The 19,894-nt window shown below is 35.4% G+C and overlaps 3 protein-coding genes and 2 long non-coding RNA genes across 6 annotated transcripts; 2 read left to right on the top strand and 3 right to left on the bottom strand.

Annotated features, from left to right (window-relative positions):
* The first annotated feature begins 1,127 nt into the window (after positions 1–1,127).
* On the top strand, positions 1,128–3,252 carry LOC114524223. 2 transcript variants are annotated; one of them, XM_028545365.1, is made up of 2 exons: positions 1,128–1,582; positions 3,198–3,252. In XM_028545365.1, the coding sequence occupies exons 1-2, from the start codon at positions 1,189–1,191 to the stop codon at positions 3,242–3,244; spliced, it is 441 nt and encodes a 146-aa protein (XP_028401166.1). In that variant the 5' UTR covers positions 1,128–1,188; the 3' UTR covers positions 3,245–3,252. The 2 variants fall into 2 exon arrangements, with proteins under 2 accessions (XP_028401166.1, XP_028401167.1); XM_028545366.1 differs by lacking the exon at positions 3,198–3,252 and adding an exon at positions 2,818–2,900.
* Positions 3,253–5,614: 2,362 nt separating this feature from the next.
* Positions 5,615–10,448, bottom strand: LOC114524177. Its single transcript, XM_028545306.1, has 7 exons — positions 10,048–10,448; positions 7,850–7,970; positions 7,514–7,686; positions 6,668–6,815; positions 6,395–6,460; positions 5,934–6,196; positions 5,615–5,677 (listed from the first exon to the last, which is right to left on the bottom strand). Exons 1-7 carry the CDS (start codon positions 10,234–10,236, stop codon positions 5,615–5,617), a joined length of 1,023 nt encoding a protein of 340 aa, XP_028401107.1. The 5' UTR covers positions 10,237–10,448.
* An 814-nt stretch (positions 10,449–11,262) lies between these two features.
* On the top strand, positions 11,263–11,958 carry LOC114524288. Its single transcript, XR_003687092.1, has 3 exons — positions 11,263–11,399; positions 11,507–11,568; positions 11,880–11,958. It is a non-coding gene; the product is annotated as an uncharacterized LOC114524288 (long non-coding RNA).
* Positions 11,959–12,852: 894 nt separating this feature from the next.
* Positions 12,853–14,223, bottom strand: LOC114524236. Its single transcript, XM_028545375.1, has 2 exons — positions 13,465–14,223; positions 12,853–13,276 (listed from the first exon to the last, which is right to left on the bottom strand). Exons 1-2 carry the CDS (start codon positions 14,123–14,125, stop codon positions 12,858–12,860), a joined length of 1,080 nt encoding a protein of 359 aa, XP_028401176.1. The 5' UTR covers positions 14,126–14,223; the 3' UTR covers positions 12,853–12,857.
* Positions 14,224–15,923: 1,700 nt separating this feature from the next.
* Positions 15,924–16,824, bottom strand: LOC114524137. Its single transcript, XR_003687078.1, has 3 exons — positions 16,667–16,824; positions 16,452–16,508; positions 15,924–15,960 (listed from the first exon to the last, which is right to left on the bottom strand). It is a non-coding gene; the product is annotated as an uncharacterized LOC114524137 (long non-coding RNA).
* Positions 16,825–19,894: the final 3,070 nt, after the last annotated feature.

Here is a 19,894-nt window from a genome sequence, read left to right as displayed (position 1 = left end):
TTTATTTGGATTTATACAATATTTGTAGCCACAGCGAATGTTACGGACGTCACAGAACAGTATGCGGAAAAGTTGAAAGAGTATTATGACACAAGGTTTGACTATTTCCATCATAATTAAATACCAATGTTTTAATGTATACATACGATAATTCATTAGTTACATTATGTTAATTTTTATATAAAGAGCCAAGCTTGCAGAGATCGAGATGGACAGTGAAGAATTTTCAATTTTAAGTTCTAAATTGAACAGGTACGTACAGTACAGTATATGTTTCATTTTTGCTATTTTGTTTCTTAAAAGTTGCTAACGTGAATGTTATTGCAATGTTAGTGAATGTTAAGTTTTCTTTGTTTGAATAATTTAGCAAAAATGAACAACTGAAGAAAATTGAGAACGGTCAGCAGCGTTGGAGTCAAGATCACCCAGCATTCAAATTGTATGTTACCAAAGCGGAAGATACACGTAGAAATGAATTGTTGAGTGATATGCGTGCAAGATGTTTGGAACGTTGGTTTTTGCTGCAGCTTATGAAAAAATATGCAGGTTTATATTATACAATTAATGAAATTACTAATCGAAGAGATTTCCACTTGATATATACTTAGCCACTAGCTCTCAGTGATATATACTTGGCCACTAGCTATTGTCGTTTTGTACATCGCGTGATACTGTACACGATAACTCAAAAATGATTTTATTAATTAACATGATGTAAAACACTGTGAATTTAAATGCATCGAAAGAAGTACTTTGTTTTATCATGGTAACAAACTACTAAAGAGAAATTAAACTTTAAAATAATTTTGGTCAATCCTTTGTACTTTGTTGTGATTGTATTTTCAAAACATCAGAGTGTTGTGCGATGAAATCTAAGTTGTTATATTTGAATTTACAGACGGGCAAGCCATTGCGAAAAAGATCTGTGGCCAAATAAATAAAACGACAAACACGATTAAGAAGCTGGTGAGAGAATACGATAAAAAGATTACCGAACACCACCAATCTAAATATCCTGCCAGTGTTACGTTTGAAGAAATCACCGATCTAAACTCGACTATATGGAATCATCTAGAAGAAGAGGCTGATGCTGATTTCCCAGTTCCATACTACATCCAACGCAAGATAATTGATTTTAACCACATCATCAACCGTTCTACTGAAGAAGTTGACTTAATTAAAAACGAAATGGCCAGAGTTCTTGAATTCTATTCAGCAAGAGTATCTGCACTTGCAACGTGGTCGGAAGAATTAAGAAAAGAGCAAGAGAGTCCTGAGTCAACAGGACTATTGGTGATGGTACTGAGCGAGAAAGACACGCTTGACATCGTGCTGCTGCATCTGAATTCTTTATTTGCACCTTACATGGATGAACATGCAGCATTACCAGAAGACGATGGAATATTTCTGACATGTGATGAGGCAGATAAATTCGAGATGGAGTTAGACGATGATGCTGGAAATGAAGATAGAGAAAGCGAGCTAGAAGAAGAAAATGTGCTAGATATTCTTGTCTCTGTACTGAATGAAGAGTATGGTACGGATTACGAATATTCCGACGAAGAGAAGTCTGATGAAGAAGAAACTTAAAAAGAACACCCGGCGTTGCTCTAGAACGTGCGGCAAACAAAGGTTTAAAACATAACTAATGATTGTGATTCTTTACTATAAATATAATGTGTATATATTTTATGGTAAATCGTTAGACATGAGTTTTCACACTGTTTAATTGTCAGGTGACTCATATAATAACACATGTGTATACACAGGTATATGTGTTTCATTTTGCTATTTTGTTACATAAAAGTTGCTAACGTGAATGTTAGTGCATTGCTTTGTTTGTTTTAATAATTTAAATGGAGTATAGGTATCTCTCAAATACTTTGAAGTAGTTTACTCAGTGACTCCGGTTTTCTCTGCTCTGCAAAATCAATATTATTTAATTTATAGTGAAAGCTTAAAGTGCTGTTTGAAAGCGTAGAGTAATACCCTCACCTCCAAAACCAACTAGGACTGTTCACCTTCTCTTTTGACACAAAGACCATGACTGGCTGTTCACGGTTGGTTCGATTCCAACCCATGGTTTCAATTATTCGGAACGATTCTATATTCTCATTTAATATTTCGGCCATGAGTTAATATCGATAAAAGACTCAACATTGCAAAATTTGAACTAATTTCACCAAGTTCTTCATTGTTTTCCAAAAATGCTGTAGCTTTTGTGAAGACTTAGTAGAGACCTACGACTTACGGCAAACGCCAAACCGCTAACAAAGTTTGTGTTTTAACTTCACTCTCCTTAAGTAAGCGGCAATTTCGCTAAACTGGCAAACGTTCTACATAAAACTTGTGATGTTCAGCAGTAATGTAAGAAAGCAATAGACTATTTCTGATGTATTTAGAAAAGCAGCAAACTCAGCTTTGCCGTATATGTTTCACGTTCGCCGTATAAAATTTAATGCTTGAACGACTGCATACACCCTCAGCCGTTCAAGCATTAAATTTTATACGGCGAACGTGAAACATATACGGCTAAGCTGAGTTTGCTGCTTTTCTAAATACATCAGAAATAGCCTATTGCTTTCTTACATTACTGCTGAACATCACAAGATTTATGCAGAACGTTTGTAATTTAGCGAAATTGCCGCACACTTAAAGACAGTGGAGTTAAAACACAAACATTGTTGGCGGTTTGGCGTTTGCCGTAAACGTCAAACTAAAGGTCTCTAGTATGTAGTTATATACTGGTACCTACCATGAAGTCGGGAAATGTATTTTAATCGGAACGTTTCCATATTTTGATTTAATATTTCGGCCATGAGTTAATATCGATAAAAGACTCAATATTGCAAAGTTTCAGCTAATTTCACCAAGTTCTTAATTGTTTTCCAAAAATGCTGTAGCTTTTGTGAAGCCTTAGTATGTAGTTTATATACTGGTACCGCCCATGAAGTCGGGAAATGTATTTCAATAAGAACGTTTCTATATTTTGATTTAATATTTCGGCCATGAGTTAATATCGATAAATGACTCAACATTGCAAAGTTTCAGCTAATTTCACCAAGTTCTTAAATGTTTTCCAAAAATGCTGTAGCTTTTGTGAAGCCTTAGTATGTAGTTATATACTGGTACCGCCCATGAAGTCGGGAAATGTTTTCAATAAGAACGTTTCCATATTTTCATTTAATATTTCAGCCATGAGTTAATATCGATAAAAGACTCAACATTGCAAAGTTTCAGCTAATTTCACCAAGTTCTTCATTGTTTTTCAAAAACGCTGTAGCTTTTGTGAAGCCTTAGTATGTAGTTATATACTGGTACCGCCCATGAAGTCGGGAAATGTATTTCAATAAGAACGTTTCTATATTTTGATTTAATATTTCGGCCATGAGTTAATATCGATAAAAGACTCAACATTGCAAAGTTTCAGCTAATTTCACCAAGTTCTTAATTGTTTTCCAAAAATGCTGTAGCTTTTGTGAAGCCTTAGTATGTAGTTATATACTGGTACCGCCCATGAAGTCGGGAAATGTATTTCAATAAGAACGTTTCCATATTTTGATTAAATATTTCGGCCATGAGTTAATATCGATAAAAGACTCAACATTGCAAAGTTTCAGCTAATTTCACCAAGTTCTTCATTGTTTTTCAAAAACGCTGTAGCTTTTGTGAAGCCTTAGTAATGTAGTTATACTGCTACCGCCCATGAAGTCGGGAAATGTATTTCAATAAGAACGTTTCCATATTTTGATTAAATATTTCGGCCATGAGTTAATATCGATAAAAGACTCAATATTGCAAAGTTTCAGCTAATTTCACCAAGTTCTTAATTGTTTTCCAAAAATGCTGTAGCTTTTGTGAAGCCTTAGTATGTAGTTTATACTGGTACCGCCCATGAAGTCGGGAAATGTATTTCAATAAGAACGTTTCCATATTTTGATTAAATATTTCGGCCATGAGTTTATATCGATAAAAGACTCAACATTGCAAAGTTTCAGCTAATTTCACCAAGTTCTTCACTGTTGTCCAAAACCGCTGTAGCTTTTGTGAAGTCTCCATCAGAGACCAGGGGCCTGTTCAAACCTATAATATTAATAACCCTGGGTTAAATTTTAACTCATTGTTTTACTCTTTTTTTGAACCACTGTTCGTTTTAAAACTTGGTAAAATATGACTTCTATCGGTCCAGACAATATTTATGAAAAAAGATATTCAATTTTGTAAACAAGCGATTATAAAAATTTATGTAGAGATTTGCTTTAACCACAGTTGATAGAATAGCTAAGAAAGCTCCTCAACCTTGACTTGAAAGATATGTTAATAACAAGATTGCTATTGGTTTATCTGTTGCAAAATACAATAGACATGTGATGAGAAAAGAACAATTTTTTCCATAAATCTACCTCAACATAGTCTCCAAACCATGTATATTTTATAACTGTGCTTTAACCCAGGATTAAGTTAACCGGCTTTTGAACAACCACCCCCTGGAGCCAGACATCTACTTATTCAAGCATTGAATTCAAACAGATCTTGATTAGTTAACCATATACTAAGGGGCTGTTTACATGAGCCCGTTTACCCGCGATTCAACGAAGCGTGAGATGACTTCGAGGTATTGAAATGAGCAGATAACATGTTCCTGGCAGTCGTATAATCACCACAACAATAGCATGTGCTTGTTTGGTGTCGTAATTCATAAAGTCTTATTTCAATACCTCAGAGTCCTCTCACGCTTCGTTGAATCTCGGGTAACCGGGCTCATGTATACAGCCCCTATACACTACTGTTGTTGTCATCGTAATCAAAGAGCATAAGTTCTAAGTTTGAAATGGGGAGGTAATTCACTGCGAGTTGGAGTCGAACCAACACAAAGTCAACCTGACGCAGTTTACGTTCCTGAATCAAAAAAATCATCATTGGTTAATAAGACAACAATGAATATAAGATCATATCAGAGGTTGAATGTGTAACATTTTAAATGCATAAAACTGTTCTCTAGAATACTAAATACTGTAAATCGTACCTCAAATATTTTTATTCAGAAAAATGCATATTGACAAGATACATTTTTCGTTTTTTTAACATAAAGAAACTAAACTACTGAGAAGAAATTTATAATATCAATGCCATGCCCACGTATTAACTAGTTAAGGGTTACTGCGCATGCAGAAGAGCTAATCTGTTACAGGGCCACTCGTAAAAAGCACCTACGACGACACATTCGTCCGTATCAAATGCACCAGGACAAAAAGGAAGCAACCCAGGTTGAATAATGCGGCGAATTTCGACAACAACATTTCCAACTCCCACGTTTCGCCCGTGGACGCGAGTTTGTCCCGATACTACTGCTATAGCCTGTACATCATTACTATTCTTCGCCATCAGACCAAACAACATGTCTAAAATTATGCAATATATGAGAAACATAGTTACCGTACTCGTACTATATGCAATGTTTCAAATTACTAAAAGACATTGGCACTTGTACATAATTCGAAATTTAAACAGGAATTAATATACACCTTTTGGTACTCTGATAGCTTTTGTTTTGTGAATTTCCTGCAAAGAAGCGAGGGTTGCGGGACTTGATACGGCCATAACAGGACTGGAATTAACAGGCAAAGAAACATTGGATGTGTCCGACAAAAGAGGAGAAGAAGTAGATGTAAGACAACTAGAGGTAAGAGGATTGAAAGCAGAAGGTTTTGAAACAGAAGAGCTAGAATTAGGGACATTAACAGAGGCAATAGAAATGCGAGGATTGGATGTTGAAGGAGTAGGCAGGGAAGAACTAGAACTGGGGGAGCTAGAGACAGCAGGACTGGAAGTAAGAGGATGGGAAGTCGAAGGTGTAGACAAAAAGTAGAATGTAAGGCAGTAGAAGTAGGAGGATTGGAAGTTGAAGCGTTGAATTTACAGTTAGAGACAACAGGATCAGAAATAGATTGGAGAGCAGAATGACCGGCATCAGTGTGAGCATTGGAAATAAGATTACTTGATGAAGTAATAGTTAATGACCAAGCATTTCTAGACTGCCACAATTCACGACGCTGAGCCGAACCGTACAGAGCAGGCTTTCGTGGTGTAGTTCCAATATCTATCTCCAGATGAGCTGGAAGTCCGATAAAAGCAATACCATATTCTTGAATTTTCGAATATGGCATTTTCCCGTTTTTCTTTTTCACAACTTCACCTATTAAAATCAAGCAATGTATCTGAAACTTTACCATTACATACAATAAATAAAGGTCTCCTTTTTTTTATACACCCTGTATACACTGTATAACAAACTCTTTATGCTCATGCACAGACATCACAGTATATACAGTGACTATGCCAACTACGCTGCCTGTACTCAAACTACAACTTTCAATACATAACTTGTGCTCACCGTATTTTTTATTAAAAAGTTCTTGAATAGCTTTTACGGAAATATTCTCCTTTCCATCCTGAGAACCTATACAGTCAAGTTTACTTAACGTTTAGTTAATCATAACATTCAATAGTAAATATTATTACTTAGGCCAAAGGGGGTGCAGGAGAGGTACAAGCGAAGCAATACAATATCATCTCATTTTCAAATATTTTTATCAAACTCCCCCTACCAAATCGCGCTGGACCCATCTTTGCTTTAGATCCAACTATATTTGTATCCGAAACTTACACTGCAGCAAATTGGCGAAGTGATGTACCAAATCGTTTTCGCTATCATTCAACATCTTATTGCCGACATCTGTTGAGCCATGGAAAACATGGCCTTCAAAGCCGCAGATCAATAAACAGTGGCCTCCTAAAGCTTCCAATTCTTGAACCTTTAACATAAACATCAAAACATACATATATATTGTATGTGAGGGAAATATAATAAAGTCTCTACACTACGAAACGTCTTGTACCGTACTGTACAATTATAACAACCAGCTGATAGAGAATAAAGGGTAGTTATTTACAGTACTTAGTTAGCTATTCAGCGAATTAGCCTGTATGTATGTATGTATATATGGTTGTTTAGTTGGTTAGTAAGCTATATTTAGTATTAAGCTATATTTAGTAAGCTGGTTAGGCACAGTAAGTCAGTATTTTGGTGTTCATTGACTGTAAAAACAATATATTTCTAAAGAAATGAATAATTATTGTAGACTCTCTGGGCATGGAAATGGCAACATATCGATATTCCAGACTACGTGTACGTTTCAAACCTACAATTATAATAACTCGAAATTTACATAGCGGGACAAAATCTTCGGGCTGGCTACGCCACTGGGTATTGCGTATATAGGGGTGGTTTGTTACAAAATACAAGACTAGTTTTCGGAGTGTACATATGCTAAATAATAACCCATTGCTTTTTGCACGCTCTAAGTTGTTTAAGGTTTACGTTTTTGGTAGGAAAACCCCTTAGCTGTATAGGATAATGAAGGTTTCAATATAAATAAATTTGTGAAATGAAATAAGTAATTACATAACAATAGAGACACGACGCTACATTTTATCGTACGATTTACTGTACCTCTTTCATCATATTGTTTATTATTTTTTTAGCCTTGGCATTGTTGGAAGGAAGGCAAACATCTTTATCTGATTCCAATGCTTTTCTTCTAAAGGTGTCTTTTTGTTCATCTGAAAGGGTTCTCCATTTGTCACCAATGTTTTTGAAGGCATTAGAGGAAGATCCACTGCTTTCTACAAAATAAGAGATAAAGTATTAAATTATACAATAAAGAATTCTGAAAAAGTACTGTAACTACACAACTTACATGGAATATTATGGATGGTTTTGCATAGATTTAATTATTACATAATAAATGAGCAGGTATTTCCAATTTACTATATTTTAAAACGTTACCTTTGAATAGGTTCTCACTGGCAAATACATTAAAGCCAGATCTTTTTCTCATTAATCTGCTTTTTCCTACTTTTCCTGATATCCGTCCACTCGTTTTTGCCCTATAATTACTTATCCAGTGCTGTAATTAACATAAAATATGGTAAATACTGTTCATAATGGCAATTCATTATTTTAGAGCAACATTACCTCGAGTTAATATGAAAGTCAAGCAACTGCAAGTTAACGTGCTTCAATGTAAATGTATAAGTATGTGAATTGAACAATTTATGCATACCTAAGGCATACAGTAGATAATTCAACGATTAAATGGCATGACTCTTTCCATGACAAGTAAAATTGTCTGATATTAGGGTGAACGAATGCCCCACAAGGAAATTTTCAAATGTTTTGAAAGTCAATGGGCTAACAATATTATTAATAATACAGCACCCAGATAACATCCCTCAAAGCACAGGAGAGATCAACTATGTAACTCTACCATCTCTGATGGTCTGGGGTTTTTCCTAGAGATGAGCGATCCAAGTACTACCTTCCATCAACAGTTTTAACCATTGGTAAAAGGCAACATGCTAGCCTCATAATGCCACCCATGCTTCCCTACACCACCAACTACACAATGAATAAAAGGTAAATCACTAATAACAGTACAGAAAATGCCAATTACCTAATAGGTTAAATTGGGTAAAATCACCCAGATTGCATAAGATAGTATGTAACATAATATGCCACAACATGTAGTTAGAGCATATTTATTAATTAATTGATGAGTTTGACTTTGATAGGTTTTAAAATGCAATAGCCATGCATATCTTGGTGTAGGACCTGCACATGGCTATTAAATGAGTTAATGTTTGGTTTTATCACTAAAAGAGTGTAGGTACTGTATAAAGATATTTTATCCCTCACATTTGAGAAATATTACCATTTCAGCAGAAAAAACAACAGAGAAGATATTTAAATACTTAAGATAAAATTACAGTGCATATTCAGTTTTATACAATTAACATAAAAACTATTTAATAATCATGTTCATTTACAGAAGTCTTTTCAAATATCTTGGATGCCAAAACTGATATTGACATATTAGTTAGGGCAAATAGACATTAGTTAGAGCATCCAAGGTATTCCCTAACTAATCACTTCACTATGAAACCAGGGATATGGCAAATGATATTCTTTAGTAATTTGTAGTAGTGCCAAATATCAACACTAATAGTTTATTTATGTTAACCAATCATCAACCAGCTACACAGTTTATATTTAAAAGTTCCCATAGTACATCACATGGATGCTTCAGTTTAAACCTCACATAATCACAGGACTATAGTTATTTAGAGTGGGCCTATATAAGCAAGGGCTGCCATCTCGGGATAACCTTTTCAAAATCAAATACCATAAACCTCCCATCACAAACCCCCCTTATAAGCCCTCTGTGTAAGCCTATCACATTTCTAGTGTTTATACACCATTCCAAATATAAGTCCCCGACCATAAGTCCACTATTTACAGGTATATTGAAACAATAGCTGCATGAACATGTTAATGTTTGATTTTCTGAACACATGTTACCAATGCTTTCCCTGCATGTGAAAGCCCACTAAAAACTGCCTTACAAACTTCATAGGTGCAGGACTTACAGTCAGAGGTTTAATACAATGTAAACATACTAATTTGAGTGACTGGCTCTCAATCAAACAGTTCTTCTGACAATATACAATGAACAGCAGAACCTTGGTCTAGATCCTGGCAATTACTTTTATATATAATTATATTGCTCTGATAATGTTTAGTATTGAGCTTTTATCTGTTAGTCTGCTACCAAAACTATTATCGAGCAGCAACACAGCCAAATGCATTAGATTTTAATCTTTTATTCTTTATGCTTGACAATTTTATTTATCAAAGGATGAGTTTTGCAGCTTTAAAAATGTGTTACTATATGTTGAGGAATTCTTTCCATGAGTGTGTTTATAATGACTCAACCATGCACATTTTAAAGTTTACAGTACATTAAAATTCAATAATCAATACTGTTGGACTGATATACACACAAACAACTATAAATTTAGCCACATAACAAAACTAACTCGGGGGCTTTTAACACAATACATTAAACCACAGCAACTAATTATGTATTTATAATAGCAGCATCTATTCATGTTTACTGTACTTTAAACAATATTATTTATTATCACCTTCACTTGTTGTTCTGTGAGCATTGTTTGGTTTGCACATTCTTTTATAACAGCGAGGTTCTGCTTCTTGGTTGAGTCCATATTTCTGCTTGTGAAGAAAGACTTTAAAATGGCAAGCTTTTCTTCGTCAATGATCAATCGACCTTGACCATTACCATTCCCGCCGTCGCTGCTTCTTTCGTATTCCATAGCTCAATTTGAATATTAAAACTCTTATAAATATTAATGAGATTTCCCAACAACTACCGTATAAAGATCACCTCGAAAGCTGTAGAAAATCGAAGAAGATATCTAATTCAGATCGTTGTTCCCCGACTATTAACACACAAAATGGCGCGAAGTCAGATCAACTCGACAATCGACATAGACTGGTAGTCTGGTACCTTGTTACTCAGTATATGCTGTTAGGTGTCTGATACCTACTATCACCGCATATATGCGCCAATTACGTTTCAATTTGATATGTTAATAAGCGTATAATTACGTGTGCATCGGGTGCATATTCATCACAGATCACAGCAACCTCGTACCCAGGGTCTTTACTCTACTCGAGTAGAGTAGAGTAAAGACCCTGGGTACGAGGTTGAGATCACAGCCGTCGAGCGAGAAGAAAATAAGAAAATTATAACGACCCAGACGTCATGTAAAGATTATATAACCAACGTAAACAAACATTGTTATGCGCAGAATATATGCTCAGAACGGACTTTACATCATGTTTAAAAAATGAAGATTAACTTGTGGTAATTCACAACCTTCGATGAAGCAAATAATCCCCGAGCCGGTGCGGAGCACCGTGCGAGGGTACTAATTCCGCTCGGATATTTACACCCACGAAGTGCGAATGCGAAATCAAAGTCGTCCGCCATTTAACAATAGGGAGATTTAGTATGAGGACGTGAACGTCAAAGACGACGTGAAAATGGCGAGTAAATGGCGTGGCATGTGCATATTTGGGTGCATCACGCCATTTACTCGCCATTTTCACGTCGTCTTTGACGTTCACGTTCTCGTGCTAAATCTCCAGCCTTGTTCCCAGGCGCTTTAAATAAAATAAAATATAGGAACACTACAGGCTTTTTACATAGATCAGTGGCTAAGCAGAGCGCAAGGAGTTTTGGGGAGGACGCAGAGAAAGAAGCGCCTGGCAGAAAATGCATACAACATGGCGGCTCACGATTTATGAGTTCACTTCACTGTTGTTAATAGCGAACTTAAGCAAGCAACGTTTTCACGACGACGGCGACGCCATTTCTCGGTTTAGACTGGGACGAGCATAATTATGCACGTCTTCCCGCCGTCGCGGTCTTGTCCAAGACCTGAAAATTTGATTTTGACGTTGTGGCTAAAACGTGAGTAAATATAATCGTTTTAACTTACTTATGAGTACAATTTTAAAATAATTGTTATTTCTCTGATCGTTTAGAAACGCATTAAAACTAACATGATGGTTTTATAGGTTTTATAGTACCAGATGGCAACCGCAAGTGCTGCTTCGAAGTCCATTTGTACAACAACAAAGTAAGTTCAAGCTTCATTGAAATTTTAAGGTAGCATTGCGGATAGTCATTGGAATAACTTTTTCTATCATACACGGTCATTCATAATTTTGGTTTATCAAGTGAAACAAAAAATCAGTGTTTTCTTTTTGCAATTTGCACTGCACTTTTTATACAGGTAAATTTTTTACTACAAAGTAGTTTAATAAATCGCAAAAAATGTGACATAAATTTGCTTTTTAGAGTCAAAATGGTTGATATACTTTGCCTATAAGATAGTAATAGGAAAACATAGCACTTATTTAAATGGAGACCTAAATTTACCGTTAACAGACCCATGAAATGGACTGAATCACATGATATACTTTTGGCAAGAGAGGTTTTAGTATCAAGTATATATGAGATCAGAAATGCAGTGTGGAGAGAGGAAAAGAGTGGGACAAAATAGTTGAAAACCTCAACGCATTGGAAAGTCCAAAATTCTATGTATCCAAGCGGGCAATACGGGATCGGCTTAATTTACTTATCAAAGGATACAGAGCAAAAGTCAGAGGAAAAGGTCAGTCCAGTGGAATAAGCCCAGATGAGATGAAATTGACTCATTACTAGAGGAAATTTGTGATAAAGAAGAAGAATGGATGCTTAATCCTCCTATTACATCCAAGGTAAAGAAAGCAGAAAATGACAGAGCCACAGCTAATGAAATAAGACTTCAAGCCTTGGAAACTGTAGGAGAGACTACTAAAAGAAAGGAGAAAAATGAAAGGGAGCATACAACAAAGAGAAGAAAGAGTACTGGTGAGGCTATTGAATATTTAAAAGAAAAAGCTAAAGCTGACCTGTCTCTGAAAGAAAGGGAGTTTGAGCTTAGAGAAAAAGAGCAGTCAAATAGTGCTTTGTTATTGCAAAACCAAAGCCAAATGCAACAGGACATGCTGATTTTTATGCAACAACAACATCAAGAACAGAAGAGACAACAGCAACTTCAGCAACAACAGCATGCACAAACCATGCAACAAATGTTCCAACAACAACAAATGCAAAGTCAGGCTTTGATGGCTCTCTTAGAAAAATTTGCTAACAAATAGGACACAAGGCATGTACACTTATGTAAGTTGTGTTATTATTTACATAGCTTTTTTAACTGTTAAATTTAGAATATAAAAGCTCTTCTATTTTATTTTCTGGACAATATGGACAATGACAATGTTAAAAAAATTGGAAAATACAAAAATATTAACACTTTTAAATTGATGTTTGCAGTTCAAATGTAATAAATACAAGTTTGTTAAACTCTTCTGTTTATGGTTCTTAATTCACAGCAAAGTATTCCTCCAGAGTAGGTGGTTCCAAGCCAAAGTACTCAGCTGTTTGGTTGCCATACATGCAGGTCAATGCATTTCGAAGAAGGGAACAAACAACATACATCTTACCAACGCTACTCAAACCAATTTTTAGATTTTTTTTAAAATCTAGGAATTTAAAATAATTTATTATGTCACCGAACAACCATTCGACAGATACTCTTGTGGCGCTCATGTTGGTGTTGAACATCTGCATTTGGTTGGTTAGATTTCCTTGTCGAAATGGTGCCTGTAGGTGCACCCTTAAGGGATATGCTGGATCCCCATACAAGCACATTGGATCTCCCCTTGTTGAGAAAGCTTCTGCCTCTAAGGTCTGCAGCAGTCCTGACTCAGCCAACATACCAGCATCATGTCTTTTCCCCTCTAGGTAAGTTAGTGTTGACAAAAAATGAATATGATAACAGTTATAAAATTTATGATTTCTCTCCTAGCAACATTAGATACAGTCCCATCCATTTTTAAATTACCCTCTTTAAAAATGGCTGAAAATAACTTTAAAACTCCAGTACGTTTATTATACTCCACTCTTCAACAAGGGTATTCATACTAACCTACAGGTCCATAAAGGTTTGCAATCATACCATTTGGAACAACAACAGACTGAAATTTCAGGGAATGTACTTTCTTGTGCCCATTATAAACCAGCCTCTGGTTTTGTCTAGGCCTGCAGATCGGACGGACTGTTCCATCAATGAACCCGAAACAGTTTTGTAACGGGGCACCTTTTTGATGAATGGATGTTGCATAAACTTCTAAGAGGTCAGGGCTCAGAAGGCCGTTGTTCCATTCAGTTATGCGGTGGTGATGAGTTTCGTAGATGTAGTTTAACACATGATTTGTAATCATGCATATTTCGGGAACAGGTCTTCCGAATAAGGTTATCATATCCCCGTACCTGCAAGGATAGGCGAATCGCTTCATCAGCATACACAAGCCCTCCATACCATCAGCAATACTTCGCTGGTACATCTTAAACGAGGGAGGAATCTGCAGAGCATTAGCTAATGAATGTAAATCTTTTTTTTCCACACGAAAATTAGCCTTGCTTTCAGCCTCCAACAACTCGTCGAAATCGAACTTGGGGGTGTCTTCGTAGGTGAAATCTGGATTTTTCGAGTGAAAATAATCGTACAGTAACACAAATTCATCGTTTGAGATAATTTCATCAGCATAAGAGTAGGCTATAATTTCACGAACTTCCCTAAATGACATTTTGTTCACGTCCCCGTTTGTTTTTGCTTAATGATTTGTTTTTCGCGCTAAAACGTCGTCCTCGGGCCAGTCTTTCGCGGTTAAATGGCGTCGCCGTCGTCGTGAAAACGTTGCTTGCTTAAGTTCGCTAATTACTCCGGCGTCAGCGACGGAGTTGAAAATTCGCCTCGGTTTTGTTTTGTTTTTGTTTTTGTTTTTTTATTTTTTTTATTTTTTATTATTTTTCGTCGTCGCAAGTCTGTAATGGCGCGAATCATTCTAGTATTTAAAATGTGTATGTGATTGGATTTATCTATGTCCCAGTCTTGTCTCCCAAGAGTTGTGGTGCACAGCTTTGGCTAATTTTCCGATGCGCGATTCGATTTCGCTCGCATGATACGGCAATTCCTCCAAGAGGAACAAATAAACCGTTCTTTTCATGCTTTTCGATTAAGTTTAGACTGAATTGGGGTAAGAATATATTTAATACGTGTAGATTCTGGTCCTATTTTAGTAATATCGCTGCTATTTCGCCGTTTAACAAGATGATGTGGTCGTGTATGCGCGCTATAACTATATGAGCGCGAATTCCAAAGGCAAAGTGTAAGACAAACCGAATGTATCATACCGTTTATTTACATTCTTGAACGATTTAACTTCTATACTTTTTAAAGTACGATGTGCTTCTGAATTTCGCGATCGAACATTTAGGTTCGCAAGGCATCTAAATGCAAATATGAACTGTATTGTTTATGTTCAGAAGCTCTATATTGAAGACTGGCACGTGCGCCGGAGTTAACGCCAGAACAGGCGTCTTGTTTATTATTCAAAGTGCAAAAGGGGAACTTGTTAAAATATTAATTCTGCCCGACTTTTTAAGAGCGATACACAGAATTATATGCATGGGGAAAATTTTATGCACGAGTGTTTAGGTATCGCACTGTCATCATTTCCAAATAAACAATTTTCAAGCGGGGCAAAAGGCGAATCCATTCGAATTTGCAAAATTCTCCATGAAGAAACAAGAAAATGTATGGATAAGATATTTGATTATCGTAGGACAAAGGTATGCACCTCTATATACATTTATTTTAACTCTTATGAAGTTCTAAAATATATCATTTTTGTATTTTTATTAGAATTTGGGAAACGTCCCTTGATAGTATGCTTTTCTCCTCACTGGACAAATCGAGGGAAGCCATCAACAGTGACTGTTCTACATATACATTTGGATCCATATTATATTCCACAATTCATTTCAAATCTGCAGCCAATCTGTGCCTTCTTTTATTGCATTGGCCACTTGACAAATTATATGCTAGAGTATAGTAGCCAGTAGGTATAATGCATTAATGCATTAAAAAAGATTCTAAAGACATTTTGTGTTAACACCCAAGTTCATTAGAAATGTGATAAGAGGTTATATATCAAGTTGAATACATATATTACAAAATGCTTACTTACATGCAAACCTATTGGACTTGGATTAAAATTTCAACAACATGCAGAGACAGTGGATGTTTTCCTGGTCTTTTATTAACTGCTGACTAGTAGCATCAGGCTCTAGATGTCTTTGAAAAGGTGTTTTAAAAACACAAATATGTATCATAACCTGTTGGACATAACCCATGAGGTTGCATGTAAATGGCAATAACACAAAGAACACTAAATATAATTATTGCCTAGCAATCTCTGTAACCCCTCCTCTCTATCTATGACAGTGTGTAACATCATATATACATGAATTATAATTGTAATATGGTATAATATAATTATTATATAGTGTATATATGAATTATATTTTAAATTAAATTTTAATCTCCATGTTATGGTGGTTTATTGACCCAGACATCCATCTGCAAGAGAAGATAGCTTTAGTTGGCTGCTAGACTACATTTAGAGTATTCAAGCACACACCTCCAGCAGGAGATAACTATATGAAATAGCTTGAAGTTCCTAACTAGCACAAAATCATAAACAAAAAATAGCAATTGTTGCAGGATTTTCATTCTGGTTAAAATGATCTCCTAGGTTGTCCAGTTATTTTACACATTACACATTGGTATATTACAGTGAACATGTGTACAGTATTTATTGTTAAACACAGGAACATGTTGGGGCATACAAATGAAAGACATACTGTGAGGCAAATCAATGTAAATGTCAACTTCAGGTTTGACTGGCAGAGCTGGCCCAGTTAACATGCATAAAAAGTATTTGAAATATACATACTGTATGACATTTAAAAACATAGAAACATGCGCATTTAATGTCAATTGAAAATATACCAGCTTAATGTACTCAGCAGATAGAATAAAATTCCAACGCTTATTACCAACTGACTTACTTGGAACATTTTGTCCCCCAAGCGACGATAAATCCAAATCATCAGAACTTGAAGATGCTATTGTAAGGATAATTTTATCATCAAAATATGATAACGGTCGACAGATATTATTATTAGCATATTTAAGAACAACACGAAAGATTCACTGACAGTCTACTCTAAAAACGTACTAAATATTATATAAAATGCAACCAAATTCTGTAATAAAATATTACCGTCAAATGAGAACTTCTTCAGTGATTGCTCCAGGTCATTCATATGGCCACAAACCACCTAAAACGCAAGAACGCACGAGTGAAATGTCGAAAAGCTCGATTTGCCAGAAATGGCATTTCTGGCAAAAAATATTTGCATTTTCTGCCAGGCGCTCCATTTCTCCGTCGCGTCCTCCCCAAAATTCCTTGCGTGTTCGCTCTGCTTAGCCACTGATCTATGTAAAAAGCCTGTAGTGTTCCTATATTTTATTTTATTTAAAGCGCCTGGGAACGAGGCTGCTAAATCTCCCTAATTAGACAACGAGTCCGAGTTGTCTAATTGTTTTAGTACACACCCTGTACCTAGATATATTAATTTCGAGAAAATAATCAATACACCGCAATTACACCGAAAAATAATTCAATTTTATACGGTCGCGCTAGCGAAATTTTCCCAACCGTTAGTGAACATATCATCTATACTTGTCTTCACATTGTACTATTAATACCTGTGGAGTTTGTTTTAATAAATACAGGGTTGGAAAGAGATTGGGACATTAATTCCTTTTTTTGTCTTTTTCACCCACCGCCCTCTGATATTAGAGAGCAAAATCTGTAATCCAACAAAAAATATTGGTCGGTTGGCCTTTTATATTATTTATTTGTTGTGTTTATAATAGACATCTGCACTAGCTAGTTCTGGCAAAAGTCTCACTGAGTTAATAATTGATGTCAATAAATAAATAAATAGACACATTTTGTGTAGTCGTATGGAGGTAAATTATAGTTTTATATTAATAACTTGTATTAATATTTGGCAATAAATATTCATGTTGTGTGTTCACATAAACTAAAATATATTTTATACTATGCATTAATGCAAACCTGCAGAAAATCTACAAAAAATAAGAAATCAAATTGTAAAAGTAAAAAAATTACGAAGTGGCTAATCGTGCTTGAACAGTATGCCAAAAGTCAAACCCATATATTTATTTAAAAGTTTGTAGCAGCACAGCCCATGAAAAATACTTGCACTTTGCAATTTCTTAGTTCTCATTGTTGTTATCCCGGGATGGATATAACCAAAGAGTAGATATGTATCTAATCATTGATGCTAAATTATTGGAATTTCGAAGAGTGAACCCTCTTTTATATCTACCCTTCGTATGAAATTGTATAGCCGACGGTCGATATATATCACCGATATGTTTATAGCTCCTTATACGAAAGTCTTGAGTAGAAAGTTTTGATATAAATTGATGCTAGAAGAGTTGCTTACCGTTAAGTTAAGAATAATCATTATATGGATTGACGGTAAATAACCAAAATTAAGTCTTTGTTTTGTGTACATTGGTACGAAATCATAAAATATTGAATGCCTAATAGTGTTTTTTGGTACTTTTTAGTGTTTATCTCCCACCTGAATAGTGTTTACGTATTCATTTCCGGAATGGTGTTTCGGTGCTTCCGGTTAGAGTCCACTTTTACTAACGAGTCCAGTCCACCTTTTACTAACGAGTCCAGTCCACCTTTTACTAATCGGGGCTTTATCGGTCCAGTCCACCTTTTACTAATGAGTCCAGTCCACCTTTTACTAGTCCAGTCCAGTCCATGTTTTACCATATGCCGGACTTCACGCCATGGACGGTCTTCTGCGTTATGCGCATGCGCCAGTGTTAACTACTAAGCTCTTGATTGGTCGAGACAAAAATTTGTATTTTCAAACGTCAATGAATAAAATGAATAACTGTCTTTTAGCAAAATTTTGATGAAATTTATAAATTTATACTTTTATAAATATGGAATATATGTATTTTTACTAAATTAGAGGGAAACTAGAATGAGGTCAGGACTTTTCACGGTTTAACAAATAACAAGACCAAATTTTCGACCGAATTCACCGTGCATAATGAAGTCGGAAGATTTTACACTTGATAATATTTCATCCGGCATCCGGCACAGCTTTAAAAAGTAATTCTTTTGTGGCAAACACAACTTTAATATTCTCAAATGTATTTCACTATAAATCTGAATATGTTCTGTGATAAACGACATTATAATTTTATTTATAAACTCCGTTTTCCTAATGACAAAAAGAAAACAAAATGAAAACATTCCCGTACAAAAACCAGTCGAAGCGCTGTATGAGACGTCTGATGTTATATTTCATGGTATTTAATAATTAAAATAATTTACCATAACACTGACTATAGATGAGTAACTTAACTTCCAGAAAAAGGTAAGAATCTTGTCGTATTTTTGCCAATTTTCCACAAAAATATTGTAAACTTTGATTCTTTAAAAATATACGGCCGTTGCAAGTTGCTATGACTACAGTGTTTCCACGTGCGGAGAAATATTTCTATACTTCCCCCAATTTCTATTTCTCAAATACCCTGTACCCTCCAAAAACCTCCAAGGCCCAAAACCACATAAAATTTCTAACAATCATTAACTAATTTTGTTTAACCTAGGCGAGGGGTTGCTGCATGCATGTATTTCTAGTACGGTATTTAATACTGCGCTCAAGACGTAAACGCTTCGCTGTTGAACTTTAATTACCGCGCGAAATGAAATATGATCTCGTCTTGTCCAAAAGGTTTATTTTGGCCGGATAATATCTTCCAGGCCTCCGGCGGTTAAAGCGCCTGGACACAAGGCTGAGCGCAAGGCGTGAAAGAAAAAAAGATGTCATTATCCTTGTATAATTGAGTGTCGTTGGTGACTTACAAAAAAGAGGGGTCATCTCCTGAAAAAGGGGGGTCATACGTTTGAAGCGCCTTCACAGAAATAACATTATAGTCATTTCTATAATAGATAGGCGTTTTTAGTCGATTTCTTCAAATTTTTTACAATTATATACATTCAAGATGAGTAAAAAAATTATGCTCATTCGTATGCAAATTTGCCGCCAACTCTGACAGTAACTGACCAAATTAAGCAATTCCCTTGTGTGGTGTTCATGATCAACAGGACACAGATGACAACAGTTTATTATCTCTTAGACGATTAGAATGCATTTTACTTTTAAACAAACAAAATTAAAACGAAATAATAGCAGCTGTGTGGCAAATGCATGTGAAAGGCATCAGGTTTTTTACCCAGCCTGTACTTTTTTTACTGGAGATATTTTTTCTTTCGTTTTCTGATGTTTTCTGATATAACTCAGCATGTCTAAAGATTAAAAAATATTATATATAAAAAAGTTGTTTACAGTGTCAGTGATATATAATGTACAATATTAAGTAA

This window comes from Dendronephthya gigantea, unplaced genomic scaffold (assembly GCF_004324835.1).
Source record: "Dendronephthya gigantea isolate DGI-Jeju-01 unplaced genomic scaffold, DenGig_1.0 000030F, whole genome shotgun sequence".
NCBI lineage: Eukaryota > Metazoa > Cnidaria > Anthozoa > Malacalcyonacea > Nephtheidae > Dendronephthya > Dendronephthya gigantea.
The sequence above is the reverse complement of the archived record's forward strand: the minus strand, read 5'-3'. Positions and strand labels throughout refer to the sequence as shown.

Excerpts from the sequence above, each read along its gene's own strand:
- LOC114524223 (XM_028545365.1), top strand. The coding sequence starts at position 1,189 with ATGGCCAGAGTTCTTGAATTCTATTCAGCAAGAGTATCTGCACTTGCA. Across the intron at positions 1,583-3,197 it reads AGAGAAGTCTGATGAAGAAG|ATGAGTTAATATCGATAAAA; the intron begins AAACTTAAAAAG and ends AATATTTCAGCC.
- LOC114524177 (XM_028545306.1), bottom strand. The coding sequence starts at position 10,236 with ATGGAATACGAAAGAAGCAGCGACGGCGGGAATGGTAATGGTCAAGGT. Across the intron at positions 7,971-10,047 it reads TCACAGAACAACAAGTGAAG|CACTGGATAAGTAATTATAG; the intron begins GTGATAATAAAT and ends TGTTAATTACAG. Across the intron at positions 6,461-6,667 it reads CTTCGCCAATTTGCTGCAGT|GTTCTCAGGATGGAAAGGAG; the intron begins GTAAGTTTCGGA and ends TTGACTGTATAG.
- LOC114524236 (XM_028545375.1), bottom strand. The coding sequence starts at position 14,125 with ATGTCATTTAGGGAAGTTCGTGAAATTATAGCCTACTCTTATGCTGAT. Across the intron at positions 13,277-13,464 it reads AAACCTTTATGGACCTGTAG|AGGGGAAAAGACATGATGCT; the intron begins GTTAGTATGAAT and ends TAACTTACCTAG.